Consider the following 16262-nt stretch of genomic DNA (forward strand, 5'->3'; position numbering starts at 1 on the left):
TGGCTAAGATGCACAGTATGACGAAATATTGGTATTATGTGATTGAGTGTGCCCAAAAAAACCTATTAAACATAAATAAAATAACACACTGTTACAGTTGTTTCTCTGAAGTGTTTTAGTCAGTCTAGCGAGCTGGCACCTGTAAGTCCGCTGTGGCTCGTGAGTTTATAAAAGTGCATTTATCGGTTTTTAGATCATTTTAATTGAAAAGGGAAAAACAGGAGTGTTTAGCCTTGTTACGTCCCTACAATGTAGTCTTGTTTCCTGGTAAAAAAAAAATTAAAACATTGTCTTTGTAGTTGTAGCTCTAATTGGATCCCCGCCATGATTTACCACCGCCCCTCTCCGGCATTTTACTATGATTGGATGGATTCATAACTTGTCCCACTTACTTCAAGACAAAAAAAATATAATTGGATTTCCTCTCTGTCAGTTTTGTCTCGTTTTTATTCGGCGACTTAATTGTCAATTAATTTTGTCATTGTTATCGTAAACGTGCATTTGTTAGGGAAAAATAGGTAGTTGGCGATAACTTCGACGAACATTTTTAGTTAACACATTAAAGGCCTACTGAATGAGATTTTCTTATTCAAACGAGGATAGCAGGTCCATTCTTTGTGTCATACTTGATCATTTCGCGATATTGCCATATTTTTGCTAAAAGGATTTAGTAGAGAACATCCACGATAAAGTTCGCAACTTTCGGTGCTAAGACAAAAGCCCTGCCCCTACCGGAAGTCGCAGACAATGACGTCACACGTGTGGGGGCTCCTCACATATTCACATTGTTTATAATGGGAGCCTCCAACAAAAAGTGCTATTCGGACCGAGAAAACGACAATTTCCCCATTAATTTGAGCGAGGATGAAAGATTCATGTTTGAGGATATTAATAGCGACGGACTAGAAAAAAAAAGTTAAAAAAAAATAAAACGCTATTGCATTGGGACGGATTCCGATGTTTTTAGACACATTTAGTTGGATAATTCTGGGAAATCCCTTATCTTTCTATTGTGTTGCTAGTGTTTTAGTGATAGTCGGAGGTGTACGTCCACGGGTGTCTTGACGCGCAGTGTCTCAGGGGAGTCGACGGCAGCTATGGATGGCACAAGCTCAGCTTTTCTCTGGTAAGAAGCGACTCTTTAACCACAATTTTGTCACCGAAACCTGCTGGTTGACATTCCGTCGTGTTTTATGTTCCCTTGACCGCGCTCTGATCCATAGTAAATTTTCACCTCCAGGAATTTTAAACAAGGAATCACCATGTGTTTGTGTGGCTAAAGGCTAAAGCTTCCCAACTCCATCTTTCTACTGTGAATCCGCCAATATTAATTGAAGAAATTGCAAAAGATTCAGCAACACAGTTCTCCAAAATACTGTATAATTATGCCGTTAAAGCAGACGACTTTTAGCTGTGTGTGTGCAGCGCTCATACTTCCTAAAAACCAGTGACGTCTTGCGTACACGTCATCATTACACAACGTTTTCAAGACGAAAGTCCCAGGAAATTCAAAACTGCAATTTAGTAAACTAAAAAGGCCGTATTGGCATGTGTTGCAATGTTAATATTTCATCATTGATATATAAACTATCAGACTGCGTGGTGGGTAGTAGTGGCTTTCAGTAGGCCTTTAACACTGCTGTGTTGACCTTTAAAGCAATAATGTGCGTTTTTGTGTGTTGGCCACTGGATGGCACTGTTGGCTATTTCCCTTCTCTCTTCGTTATCAAATTGCTGTTTGTTCATGCTTTGAATTGATTGACAAGCTTTCTTCCAACCATTGGAAGGTAGTGTCATGTTTCGATGCCAGTTTACTTTTAGCGTCTATCTTGTTTAAAAATATTATTGATCCTAAATCTGGTTTCACTTGACCAATTTTCATAATTTCAAGACTTGCAGGCACTTTCGACATGAGTAAATGAGTGCCTGTGTCAAAGACTTCAATTTAACCTTTAGTGCTTTCTTGTCCCCCACATGTTGTTGGGTTACAGCCCTATCTAAAAATGGATTAAATTCACAGGTCGTAATAAAATGAAAGCAGTTTTTGGGAAATCACAAACGTATGGACATCCTTTCCCATTAGGGTAAACATTTTGCTTAGCTCCACCCTGTTTCCATTGATCATCATTGAGATGTTTCTGCAGCACCATTGGAGACCACCTGAGGTCAATCCAGTTGGTTGAGCTCTTTGATTCATCTTTTAGCAGGACAACGATGCTCAACACAAGCGCAGATATTAAAAAACAACTTTGAGAATATCTTTGAGTGGATCAGCCAGAACCCAGTTTTGAATCCTCTTACTATTCACAACAGATGAAAATTTAGAGGTGTTGCAAAGCGTAATGGTGCAAGAAAGTAACCGCCCAAAGATTGTATGCCTAATATTGGGCAAAAGCATGTGCATACTTGTACATGCTTTTGCCATGTATTAAAAACTAATACATGCTCTACTGCATTGTATTAGTTTTTAATACAATGCAGTAGAGCATTTTTTGAGGAAATACCTTTAATTTTGAAAAAAAGCTGTAACAATGTTAAAAAAAAAAAGTGAGACACCGTGAACAATGCACTATTTCATTGGAAAACATGCAAAACCTTTTGTCATTTCCCCCCTCTGAAATACCAGTTTGTTGCACTGATAAAGTAGTCATTTGAAAAGAACTCAACGTTTTATGTAGGCCTACCACAAATGTAACTTGACTCTCGCCAGATCCTTGTAGTTCGCAGAGCTCCCATTACCAAAAATGTACTTTCATTGAAAAAGTGAAATTCATACCTTACATGCATTTTGGCAAATAAGTAACTCTTCATAGCAAGGCGATAATTAGCCTGAGAGCGATATTTTCCCAACTTGTTTCATATAAATGTATTTTACAAATATAGCAACAATTGCATTTTAATATTCAACATCCCTCCAAAGCATTGCAATGGGCTTTTTAGTAAAAAAAAAAAGTTAACTGACAAGCTGTTATTGTGGGGCATCTTGTGACGGTCACATGACAATTAAAATGTGTCCTCTTAAGAGTTCACGTCAAGTACAAAGCAGTATAATATACATTTCACTATACTTTAAAGTGTTCTTATGAGGGACATAATTCATAAGGTCCCCAGAGAATGACCGCATCATTTCAAATTATTGTAGGGAGTGGGCATTTCCAATATTGTTCAACATGTTTCATAGTTTTCAAGCCTGCTGTGTATCTAAAAATATGCAATTAATAATGAATTAAGTTTATTTTTAGAACATGCACTATGAGGATTTGTCTCTTCAAAACAATCAATCCGAAAGTTATTAACATGAATGTTTTATGTATGTCGTATACTATATTTGAGCATATTTAGGCAATTGTTCAAATACAGTTGTGATCAAAATTATTCAACCCCCACACAATTTTGGTGTTTTAGCAATTTGGACATTTATTCCATATTTAGTTTATAGTCATATCAAATAAAGATGTGTCAAATAGACAAATGCAACTTAAATTGTAACACTGTATTTTACAAAATACCAAAAATGACATTTTTCTTAATATCTCATTGACAAAATTATTCAACCCCTTGAAGATCATAACTCTTAAGAACAGAATTTGAATAAGGTATTTTCAATCAGGTGTTGAAAAGGTATTTTCAATCAGGTGTTGAAAACACCTGTAGATGTGATTAGAACCATAACGAGCAACAATTAAACTGTTTGAAAAAGACTGTGATGCTCAGCTTCTTGTAGATGGTCAATGGTGTATTTGCAACATGGTGATGTCCAGGGAGTGGTCAAAGAAGTCAAGAGAGGAGGTAATTTCTCTTCATAAGAAAGGATATGGATATAAGAAAATAGCAAAGACATTACACATTCCAAGGGACACAGTTGGGAGCATAATTCACAAGTTTGAAGCTAAAGGCACACTGGAAACACTACCTGGGCGTGGTAGAAAGAGGATGCTGTGTGCGTACAGTGGTGAAAAACCCCCGAGTAACAGCTGAGGAGCTACAACAGGACATTGCAGAGGGGGGAACGCAGGTTTCGTCCCAGACAATAAGGCACGCACTACGAGATGAAGGCCTCCTTGCCAGAACTCCCAGGCGCACCCCACTTCTGACTACCAGACAAGAAAAATAGACTCCAGTATGCCAAAAATCATCTGGACAAACCCCAAAGGTTTTGGGAAACTGTTCTATGGAGTGATGAGACAAAACTTGAACTCTTTGGGCCTATGAATCAACGTTATGTCTGGAGGAGAAAAAATGAAGCTTACAAAGAGAAGAACACCTTGCCTACTGTAAAGAATGGTGGGGGGTCAATCATGCTCTGGGGCTGTTTCTCTGCCTCAGGTACCGGGAATCTCCAGCGCGTTCAAGGCATTATGAATTCTATTTCCTACCAGGATATATTAGCTGCAAATGTCATGAAGTCAAAGACGAAGCTGAGGCTTGGAAGACGTTGGACTTCCAACAGGACAACGATCCCAAGCATACCTCCTAATCAACATCAGAGTGGTTGCAGAAGAAGGGCTGGAAGACTCTGGAGTGGCCTTCACAGTCGCCAGACCTAAATCCTATAGAAAACCTGTGGTGGGACTTGAAGAAGGCAGTTGCAGCACGCAAGCCCAAGAATATGAATGAACTGGAGGCCTTTGCCCAAGAGGAATGGGCTAAAATACCTGTAGATCGTTGCAAGAAGCTTGTGTCCGGTTTTGTATCATGTTTGAAGGATGTAATTACTGCCAAAGGGTGTTCTACTAAGTACTAAAGATGCATGTAACTAGGGGGTTGAATAATTTTGTCAATGAGATATTAAGAAAAATGTCCTTTTTTGGTATTTTGTAAAATACAGTGTTACAATTTAAGTTGCATTTGTCTATTTGACGCATCATTATTTGATATGACTATAAACAAAATACGGAATAAATGTCCAACTTGCTAAAACACCCAAATTGTGTGGGGGTTGAATAATTTTGTTCACAACTGTACAACAATGATCTAACAGTGTTGAATTTATTTAACAAGGATTCACCGGCAAAAAGAAATAATTTGATTAGAATTAACAATGTAAGAAAATTAAAAAGTACTAATAAAAAGTTGTCTTTGTTTCAAGCGGAAATAGAAGTGCCAATTTATTTAAAAAGATTAAAAAATCACAGATTACTGTTATTCTATCTACAACATGAAATAAAGCCACACTGAAATTGTGTGCATTACCTTGAAATAAAACACATTTATTTATTTAACCACTGGATCATAAACAAACCCAAAGAAAAAGTGACATTTTGTTTCTTTCCCTTTCCACTATGTCACAAAACATTCTTTTACTGGTACAATTAACTTTGTTTTCCTCATAAGGCGTGCAGCTACTGCAAACTTTTAAAGCTAAAAGTTCCACACAAAGTTAGCAAAATTGTGACCATGAACTGAGAACATAAAAGGTCTTTAGCTGGTTATGAAATACTGAAATATGATATCAACTAAAAGGACAAATGTTTAAGGAGACATACACATCTCGGCTTATCAGAGAGAAAGCAGGCAGCCATGAACAAAACAACCAATAAGCTCTACTGCTTTACTCTGTAGTCCTCCTTGTCCACATGCCTACATAAACCATGTGTGTGTGCACACATGTCTGTGACCAACAAGTCAGCCATAATATCCACATCAGTTCCTGATAGATGGAGATGCTCTGGACTCCGCTCCTTGCTGGGGCCTGAACCCACAACCCTGGACCACCGTTCTGTTTTTTTTGTTGGTTTTTTTTGCAACCTCTGTGCATTTTCCAAAAAATTTTTCATCTTTTTAGACTTTTATCTCAGGGGGCGTTGTATAGATCTGCTCAGTGTTCTCTGCTCCAAGGTCCTCTGAAAAAGTCAAAAGGTAAATATTCAGTATTGATAATTGCATCATGAAAAACAACTTTTTAAAAAGTATTAATTACACACATTTGTACTTACACCAATGAGTTGGATGGATGTGTTATTTCTTACTTTTCATTGTAAATCATATTTTACCACATCAGTTTCTATATTGGCACTCCCTACATTGCTGGATGGTAACACCCTTGCCTTCTGGGCCCTGTAGTTCTTTTGGCTTATGTTACTTACACAGACGACAGATGACTACAAAATGTCGGCCCTATCTTAGCTTCGTTTCCCATTAGTTGATATCCGCTCCGGTCTGCCCTGGTACATCGTATTTTGTCAGACCATAGAGCCCACCCGATTATAAGGCGCACTGTCGATGAACGGGTCTATTCAGGTCTTTTTATGTTTATTTTTGTACAGGCGCACCAGATTATAAGGTGCAGTAAAGAGGTAATACTATGATTTTTTTCCACATTTAAAACACTTCCTCGTGGTCTACATAACATGTAATGGTGGTTCTTTGGTCAAAATGTTGCATAGATTATGTTTTACAGACCATCTTCAAGCCGCTTTCTTATCGTCTCTTAAGGATGGGCCAATTTGTGGGCGGTCTTATTTACTGTAAGTGGCTCCACTTCGACAGTCTTCTTTCCGCCATCTTCATTGTACCGGTAGATTTTAGCGCTTGCATAGCGAGTCTACGTACAGATTTAAGTTAGAACTGTACGATACCTTTTATCAGAAATGGCAAGAGCGGAGGATGAATGTCCCACAAGAGAGTAGAAAAAGAGCATATTGACTTCAGGGTGGGCTTCACTGGCGGACGCGCACACATTTTTGGGACTTCAAAATACACAACAGTAGAAAAGTTGCTTTTGCGTAATAGGTCAAAACGAAAACATACCCTTATGTTGAAGCGCAGTACATCTGACTACGGTGGCAGTAATGTGCCAACAATCCATTAAGCTATACGGCTTCGTAGCTTACTAAAATCGTACTAAAACATTTGACAGATTTTTGAGTGCCGTGTGTAATGTTTTTATTTCTCAAAGAAACATCAACATTTTGGGGTTGCTTGCTTACAAGAACTTGCTTGCGTCATTTTATTAAACAAAGGGCGTTAGCTTGCAGTCCACACTATCTGTTATGTGTGACTGCCCTCTGCTGGTCACACTTGCCATTATGCCATGTACCAAATAAAATTGCTTTGAGCACAGCCAGAATTAATCCTTACATTAGGTGCAAAAAAAAAAAAAATCGACAGAGAAGCGCACTGACAAAATGAAAGGATTTTAAAGGCCTACTGAAACCCACTACTACCGACCACACATTCTGATAGTTTATAAATCAATTATGAAATCTTAACATTGCAACCCATGCCAATACGGCCGGTTTAGTTTACTAAATTGCAATTTTAAATTTCCTGCAATGTATCCTGTTGGAAACGCCGTGGAATGATGACGCGTGAAATGATGACGCGTGTTTGTGACGTCTCGGGTTGTAGCGGACATATTAGCCCAGCGCCACTTGCGGCTAAAAGTTGTCTGTTTTCATCGCATACTTACACTGTAATTTGGACATCTGTGTTGCTGAATCTTTAGCAATTTGTCCAATTAATAATGGAGACTATAAAGAAGAATGCTGTTGGTGGAAAGCGGTGGACTGCAGCTGCCTTTAGCACCGAAACACAGCCGGTGTTTCTTTGTTTGTTGTGAAGCTTTAACACAGAGCAGTCAAGCGAACATGTTTCTCTCCGTCAACCAGCAAGTTTTTGGATGGGGGAATTGTGATATTAAAGGCCTACTGAAATGAGATTTTCTTATTTAAACGGGGATAGCAGGTCCATACTATGTGTCATACTTGATCATTTTGATATATTGCCATATTTTTGCTGAAAGGATTTAGTAGAGAACATTGACGAGAAAGTTTGCAACTTTTGGTCGCTAAAAAAAAAGCCTTGCCTTTATCGGAAGTAGCAGACAGAGTGCGCGTGACGTCACTGTTTGCAGGGCTCCTCACATCCTCACATTGTTTATAATGTGAGCCTCCAGCAGCAAGAACTATTTGGACTGAGAAAGCGATAGTTTCCCCATTAATTTGAGCGAGGATGAAAGATTCGTGGATGAGGACATTTAGAGTGAAGGACTAGAAAAAAAGAAAGTAAAAAAAAAAAAAAAAGTTTCAGATGTATTTAAACACATTTACTAGGATAATTCTGGGAAATCCATTATCTTTCTATTGTGTTGCTAGTGTTTTAGTGAGTTAAATAGTACCTGATAGTCGGAGGGGTGTGGCCACGAGTGTGTTGACGCCAGTCTCTCACGAAGCTGCAGCACGACAGAAGCTTCGCTGATCTCCGCTAAGAGCAGATTTATTTCCACAATTTTCTCACCAAAAACTGCCGCGTGACATGTAGTCGGGATCCATGTTCGCTTGACCGCTCAGATCCATAGTAAAGCTTCACCTCCGGGAATTTTAAACAAGGAAACACCGTGTGTTTGTGTGGCTAAAGGCTAAAAGCTTCTAATCTCCATCTTTCTACTTTGACTTCTCCATTATTAATTGAACAAATTGCAAAAGATTCAGCAACACAGATGTCCAAAATACTGTGTAATTGCGCGATGAAAAGAGAGGACTTTTAGCCGTAAGTGGTGCTGGGCTAATATGTCCCCTCCAGCCAATAACGTCACAAACACGCGTCATCAAACGCGTCATCATTCCGCGACGTTTTCAACAGGAAACTCCGCGGGAAATTTAAAACTGTAATTTAGTAAACTAAACCGGCCGTATTGGCATGTGTTGCAATGTTAAGATTTCATCATTGATATATAAACTATCAGACTGCGTGGTCGGTAGTAGTGGGTTTCAGTAGGCCTTTAAGTCGGCTCTTACCGGAGACTTGAGTGGAATATGCGACCTCCTCCTGCACCTCAAAAAGGCAGCTTGGCTCCTCGGCTTCTCTCAGAGACATTGGCGTTCACCGCAGCCATCCGACTTTCAGGTATGACTGTATAATCTCACTAAAAAACTATTAACACAATAAGCAGATAAGGGATTTTCCAGAATTATCCTAGTAAATGTGTCTAATTACATCTGAAACGTGTGTGAATGTGAGTGTGAGTGTTGTCTGTCTATCTGTGTTGGCCCTGCGATGAGGTGGCGACTTGTCCAGGGTGTACCCCGCCTTCCGCCCGATTGTAGCTGAGATAGGCGCCAGCGCCCCCCGCGACCCCGAAAGGGAATAAGCGGTAGAAAATGGATGGATGGACGCTCCCACTGCCAACCCCCAAAGCCGTCGACTTTCCCCCCCTTTTTTTTTTAGTGCTTCACTCTAACTTTCCTCATCCACGAATATTTCATCCTCGCTCAAATTAATGGAGAAATCGTCGCTTTCTTGGTCCGAATAGCTCTTGCTGCTGGAGGCTATGATTATAAACAATGTGAGGATGTGAGGAGCCCTACAACCCGTGACGTCACGCGCACATTGTCTGCTTCTTCCGGTAAAGGCAAGGCTTTTTTATTAGCGACCAAAAGTTGCGAACAATATCGTCGATGTTCTCTACTAAATCCTTTCAGCAAAAATATGGCAATATCGCGAAATGATCAAGTATGACACAAAGAATGGACCTGCTATCCCCGTTTAAATAAGAAAATCTCCTATCAGTAGGCCTTTAAGTGTGCTTTATCGTCCGAAAAATATGGCACGTTTTACATGGTTCTGTCCCAATCACATAATAGTAAAGATGGCGTCCATCCCACAAGATTCCCGTGGGAGTCTCATGACCTTTGTGGTTCCAGAAAAAATGTCAGCCTGTAGTCTGCGCTCCACATTGTGCCAGTGTCCCCAATGTTGTATGTTTGTTACTAATGAGTGTTAAAAGCTACAGTTAACATGCTTCATATCACACAAACATTCTCTATTGTTTGCTTTTTGCTAAGAGCAGCATTTGCTATTACAAAAAAAGATTTACCAGGAAGAACACATTTCCAGAGGCCATAGGTTTTCCCCACTGCGGTCTGCCACAGACGGAGAGTGCCGTCCTCAGAGCCGCTGGCGTACAGCTCGCCATCAGGGCTGAAGCGAACAGTGTGCACAGGACCAAAGTGACCTTTGTAGGATTCTAGCAAGAGGAGACAATAGCATTAGGCACATGGACTACACTCACTAAACAGATGAAAGTACAAAGATGTACTTTATTGTTACATATATTGCAGGCAGAAAGGAGACAGATTACAACCTAAGTAATTTAAGGGGACATTTCATATAGAACAAGTCTATTTATTATTTAAATAAAATGATTATGCTAATCTTATTCACACGACAATGTCATTCCTGTCTTGACATGGTCACTTTTACAAAGTATCTTCTGCTCTCTGTATCCAATGTGGAGCGATCATATATTTAAATGACTAGGGCTGCAACAAACAATTATTTTAATAGTCCACTCGTCAGCGATTATTTTTTAGACTAGTCGAACGATTATTGCTCATGATCTGTACACGTTTGAGTTTCACATTGTGTCCACGGCTTGATTTTTAACTAATTAAAATATAGTAAATTCAATTGTAACAAAAGAAACATCATTACTGAGAAAGACATGGTTTTACTTTATTCCACACACTACATACCCAAAGTGAAAAAAAAAATCAAGACTTTAAAGTATAAAATATGTTTTGTAAACATTACATTCAGTGCAAACAGTATTTGTATCCATAACTGTTATTTAGTTGCAATTATTTGATGATTGCAACTAAATTTATTTATTTCACTTAATAAAAGTGTAAATATAAACTATGTCTATCAATTACAATTTTATAAAGCTACCTGTCGATAATAACACAGCTGTCGATTAATTTTATAATAATGTTGCAGCCCTATAAATGACACGTCTTTCAACTTTGTGGATTCATTTGGAGTCTATCGTTTTCTTAGTTTGGAAGTTTGAAATATGTTATTGTGATGGAGTAATTGTAATACTTTCAGCTATGCTACATGTGTTTGTGTAATTGTATTCTTTATCAGCACAATCGCTGTAACACACACACTGTGCACCCCAAATAAATACAACTGTAGAGGAGCGATTGCATTAGTCAACTAAGATTAGCCTTGCGGCCAAATCCCCTAACAAACACACACATGCACGCACACATGTAAAAGCAGGTCCTCACCCAGCTCTTCTTTGGTGCTGTAGTCAAATTTATAGAGCTTGAAGTCCTCGCCACCAGCTACAAAAAAGTCCTTATCTGGATGGAGGGACGCCGAGTTGATGGGAGCTGGAGCCTCCACTGCCTTGATCAGGTCCAGGCTGAGAAATGAACAATCATGTACAAAATTTAACATGATTGAATAAAGCAATAAACACTGACGGTAAGTGTTGCCACATCAGTATTATGCACAATTTTGTGGGGGGCGGGGGGTGCCTCTCTATGACTGCACTTGCCAATTGTTTTTTTCTTCTTTTCTAGTGTACTCTCGCTTTTAAGCAACCCTCCAATATTTAGAACATCAATTAGCATTTAAGACTACAGTAGAACATGCTCAACTAATCCATCCATGTTAATTCATCAAGTCTTAGCGTTGTCACAATGCCAGAATTTCAGGAGTCCATACGATACCCATGTACTTGTAAATTTTATTAACAATTTTGTTTTTAATACTCTTTAAATATGGTGGTAATGTGACATCATGCAATTTGTAGTGAAATAAGCTAATGAGGTTAAAACATATATGACTAATCTTTATGTTTGTGTTTATTAGAATCACCATTTCAGCCTTTTCTCATTACGTTATACCTTTTTGCTATATTTTTTACATTTTTGCTGGGGGTTTTTTTGTACAATGTGCAACAAGCCCATAAAAAAGTCTAGTTCAACAAACGGTCACCGAGCCACACTTGGTCTTCCATCCATCCATCCATTTTTTACCGCTTGTCCCTTTTGAGGTGGCGGGGGGGTGCTGGAGCCTGTCTCAAGTATAGCAGTGGTGTTCAAAGTGTTGCCAAATGACAACATTTTGGAATGTGTGTGTTGACTTTACCTCATGTCTAGTTTATGTGACGTCATGCAAGTTCACTTCCTGTTCACCTCCGTCAGTGTCGCCTTGACAATGTTGAGTATAGATCGATCAGTTTGTGGGGCACTGCTCTACTGCAATATCTTAGTTGTTCAGACAGTATTGTGTTTGTACATGGTTAGATTGGGGTAGTGCCTCTCTATTTTTGGTCTTGGACATCATTTTTTTTCATGCCAGCCCTAAATTGAATAATGATTGAGAGGAGAACCTAATATTTATTATCCGTACAAACCACTTTTTGTGTTGCTGGCGCCAACACATTAAAGGTTAACTGCACTTTTTTGGGGAATTTTGCCTATCGATCACAATCATCACTATGAGAGAAAAGAAAACGTCTTTTGTTTTTGTTTTTAGGATTTTAAAGATCATTCTCCAACTACACCAGAAAGTGGACAATATGGTGAGAGTGGTAGAAACCTGAGAGCATTGTAGAATGCGATGGTCTTGCCGTACGTGATCACAAGGATCTCCCCGTCAGCCATGTACTCCATGCTACTCACGGACGCATCAAAGGCCAGCGTCTTCACCACTTCCATGGAGGTCCTGTCCCAGAGTCTGGTCGTACCCAAATAACCCAATGACATCACCATTAGCCTAATCAGTGAATGATTAGTGGTAACATGTTAATGTAAATGAAGAGCGGCCACTTCACGGACCGTATGGTTTTATCATCTGCAGCCGAGATGATCTGTTTGTCGTTGTTAGACCACAAGGACTTTTTGATGGCTGAAGTATGACCAGCAATCTCCTGGGGTGCTGAATATACAACAGGAGGACAACATTTGTAAAACAAATATCAGGGTTTGCGTTTCAGTTGAGCCTCTAAAAGGGGGCGGTGCTCTACTGCAATGAAGGAGATCCATAAAGAAGCAGATGTTTGCTTTTACACACCTGCATCAGGGCTACTGAGGTCATAGATCCGCAGAAGCTTGTCGTTGCCTCCAGTTAACAGGCAGGTGCTGTCCTGTGAGGTGTCACAAAAGTAATTTATTATTTTTAACTGAGACATTTAAAAAAATACATCCATAGGACACCCCACCCACCTGAGTAAAGGTGACACTCTTGACAATGTGTTTGTGTGCCAATGTGAGGACTTCATCGCCACTCACTGCATCCCACACTTTTCTGCAAGGCACAATATTTAACACAATATATTTAAATGTGATTATTTGTCATATATGGTGTCAATTACAGGTGTGGCAGCGGCGGCGGCGGCGGTGATGACCAAGACGAACGCAGAGTTGGAATATAATTACAACACTTTATGTACATATTTATTTACATATTTATATAATATGTAACTACAAACTCCATTCACAGACAGAGTCCCATTGCTTTTATGAGCGGTCAAGCTACTCAAAAACTAAAACGTTTTTTTATTATTTTTATTTTTTAATTTGTGGCGGCCGCAATTCTTTCGTGGCGGGCCGCCACAAATAAATGAATGTGTGAGAAACCCTGAACATGGCTACCTTGCAGCAAACAGTGTGTGAACTATACGAGTACGCAAGGGGCGTGAATCATATTTGGTGATTTAACTCCCAAATCTAACCCTTGATGCTGAGTGTCAAGCAGGGAGGTATTGGGTCCCATTTTTATAGTCTTTGGTATGACTCGGCCGGGGTTTGAATTCACGACCTACCGATCTCAGGGCGGACACTCTAACCACTAAGTTTTGATTATATCCATGACATACACATTTGTGCACCGCGCACAGTATAATTTTATTATAAAGTTGCGAGACCGTGCATAACTAAAATTTTAGGTTGACCATGTATGTTTACGTTCACTTCCTGTAAGTGGCCACTTTTCAGTCCGTGTTGTTCCACTGAACAACACGGTGGACTTAAAGCCCTACTAAAACCCACTGCTACGCAGTCTGATAGTTTATATATCAATGATGAAATATTAACCTTGCAACACATGCCAATACGGCTGGTTTAGTTTACCAAATTACAATTTTAAATTTCCCCCGGAGTTTCTTGTTGAAAACGTTGCGGAATGATGACGTGTATGATGGCGCGTGCGCGTGACGTCTCGGGTTGGAGGGGACATATTAGCCCAGCACCACTTGCGGCTAAAAGTCATCTCTTTTCATCGCATGATTACACAGTCATTTGGACATCTGTGTTGCTGAATCTTTTCCAATTTGTTCAATTAATAATGGAGACTATAAAGAATAATGCTGTTGGGGGAAAGCGGTGGATTGCAGTTGTCTTTAGCAACCGAGACACAGCCTGTGTTTCTTTGTTTGTTGTGAAGCTTTAACACAGAGCGGTCAAGCGAACATGTTTTCTACGTAAACCAGCAAGTTTTTGGATGGGAAAATTGTGATATTAAATCGGCTCTTACCGGAGACTTCAGTGGATTATGGGACTTCCTCCTGCAGCTCAAAAAGGCAGCTGTGATCTTGGCTCCTCCATCGGCTTCTCTGAGAGACACTGGCGTTCACCGCAGCCATCCGACTTTCAGGTATGTCTTTATAATCTCACTAAAACACTATTAAAACAATAAGCAGATAAGGGATCTTCCAGAATTATCCTAGTAAATGTGTCTAATTTCATCTGAAACGGCCCCCCTGCCGCCGCCTGGAGCCGTCGTTTTTTCTTTTTTTATGCTTCACTCTAACTTTCCTTATCCAGGAATCTTTCATCCTCGCTCAGATTAATGGGTAAATTGTCGCTTTCTCGGTCCAAATAGCTCTTGCTGCTGGAGGCTTACATTATAAACAATGTGAGGATGTGAGGAGCCCTTCAACCAGTGACGTCACGCGCATATCGTCTGCTACTTCCGGTAAAGGCAAGGCTTTTTTATTAGCGACCAAAAGTTGCAAACTTTATTGTCGATGTTCTCTACTAAATCCTTTCAGCAAAAATATGGCAATATCGCGAAATGATCAAGTATGACACATAGAATGGACCTGCTATCCCCGTTTAAATAAGAAAATCTCATTTCAGTAGGCCTTTGATAAGATGGTAGACTTAAGAGGGTTGTTAACTTATAATGGGTTCCACTGTGTCCATTTAGGAAGAGGCCAGCATTGCACTATATAAAGCCTTACGATACAGGCCTGATTATACAGTCACCCCACTCACGCAGAGAAATCGGCTGCGGCAGTGGCTGCTTTGGTGGCGTCTGTGTTCAGAGTGGCTCCCCAGACAGCGCCTTTGTGACCCAGAAACGTTCCAATCCAGTCTCCTGTGTCTCCCTGGCGCAACATGGGCTTGCCATCTAACATAAGAACACACATTCTTTGGGTGAAACATATTTTGACACAAATGACTTTATGCTGCAATCAACAGGTGTATGCATTGACATCGAGTCAGTGAGATGTTTTAGTTCATTTAAATTGGTGTGAAACAGGTAAGTTATAGACGTAGTCATCTTCTAACACGATACTTACTAATCAAATAAAACAGTGAGTCAACATATTTTGGGGTGAGACAGTGACACAATAACAATTATATGTGAATGAATGTTATGGCAGTCTCACCTTTGCAGGCGCTAATGAGGAAGTAGCCATAGGGAGTGATTCCACTAAAGGCCAAGTCCACCACAGGCCGGGTGTGACCAGAGCAGGTGAGTGGGGTTTGTCTCATCGCCATGGTCCTCCAGCCGGCCGGGTGACGCTTCTCACTCGGGTAGCACTAACGCTGCTAGCTAGCTGGCTAAGCTAACGGCGAATGGAAAAGACACGCTCTAAGTATGCTCAGTGATATGCGTTGTACGGGAGCTAAAATTTGCTGGTTTTGGTACACACAGAGGAAAATGAAAGGCGTAATTTTGTGTCTAACTTCAAACGGCGAGTCTCCCTCCCCAGCAAAGGAATGGCTGCCGTGCTAATAGCTACAACATAGCAACTAACTAGCAACGTGCAATGTGTTCCATCTGCTGTGGGGAGTGATCGACCCCGTGTTCCTCCAGTCACACAAGGATTTCATTCCGGGAAATTTTCAAAATAAAACTGTAGCGTGACTTAACATATTTTATAATGCGCTGTGATTGTCACTTACAGTACTATGCCTCAAATTAGTAACCTCAACGAAATATATTAATTTAATATATTATTTTATGTATTGTTTATTGTATTCATATTGTTGTTCTTATTATTTAAATTACAATATTGCTACTAAAAAATTGGTTAGTTTGACGAATGTAATATGCTTTTATTTTGAAGGTAATCCCTCATGAGTCATCTGTCCGCCACTATCCATGTCGGGTGTCTGGTAGTGTACTGCCCCCTGCTGGACACTAAACTCTGAAAAGATACAGCTGTACATTATAATACCAAATACTAACTGTTTACAGTAAAGCATTCTAGTTGTGTTTATAGTACAGGAAAT

The 16262-nt window shown here is 39.8% G+C and overlaps 1 protein-coding gene across 1 annotated transcript; it reads right to left on the reverse strand.

Annotated features, from left to right (window-relative positions):
* Positions 1-5180: 5180 nt before the first annotated feature.
* Positions 5181-15844, reverse strand: strap (serine/threonine kinase receptor associated protein). Its single transcript, XM_061913185.1, has 9 exons — positions 15413-15844; positions 15015-15150; positions 12963-13044; positions 12811-12883; positions 12576-12675; positions 12337-12474; positions 11016-11152; positions 9818-9967; positions 5181-5843 (listed from the first exon to the last, which is right to left on the reverse strand). Exons 1-9 carry the CDS (start codon positions 15522-15524, stop codon positions 5782-5784), a joined length of 990 nt encoding a protein of 329 aa, XP_061769169.1. The 5' UTR covers positions 15525-15844; the 3' UTR covers positions 5181-5781.
* Between the last annotated feature and the right edge of the window lie 418 nt (positions 15845-16262).

Source organism: Nerophis ophidion, linkage group LG10, assembly GCF_033978795.1.
Source record: "Nerophis ophidion isolate RoL-2023_Sa linkage group LG10, RoL_Noph_v1.0, whole genome shotgun sequence".
In the NCBI taxonomy this organism is placed as follows: domain Eukaryota; kingdom Metazoa; phylum Chordata; class Actinopteri; order Syngnathiformes; family Syngnathidae; genus Nerophis; species Nerophis ophidion.

Coding starts and splice junctions, on each gene's coding strand:
- strap (XM_061913185.1), bottom strand. CDS start 15,524: ATGGCGATGAGACAAACCCCACTCACCTGCTCTGGTCACACCCGGCCT. Junction 11,153..12,336: donor GCATTCTACAATGCTCTCAG/GTTTCTACCACT, acceptor TTCATTTCTCAG/CCTGGACCTGATCAAGGCAG. Junction 5,844..9,817: donor CTGGAAATGTGTTCTTCCTG/GTAAATCTTTTT, acceptor TGACTTTTTCAG/AGGACCTTGGAGCAGAGAAC.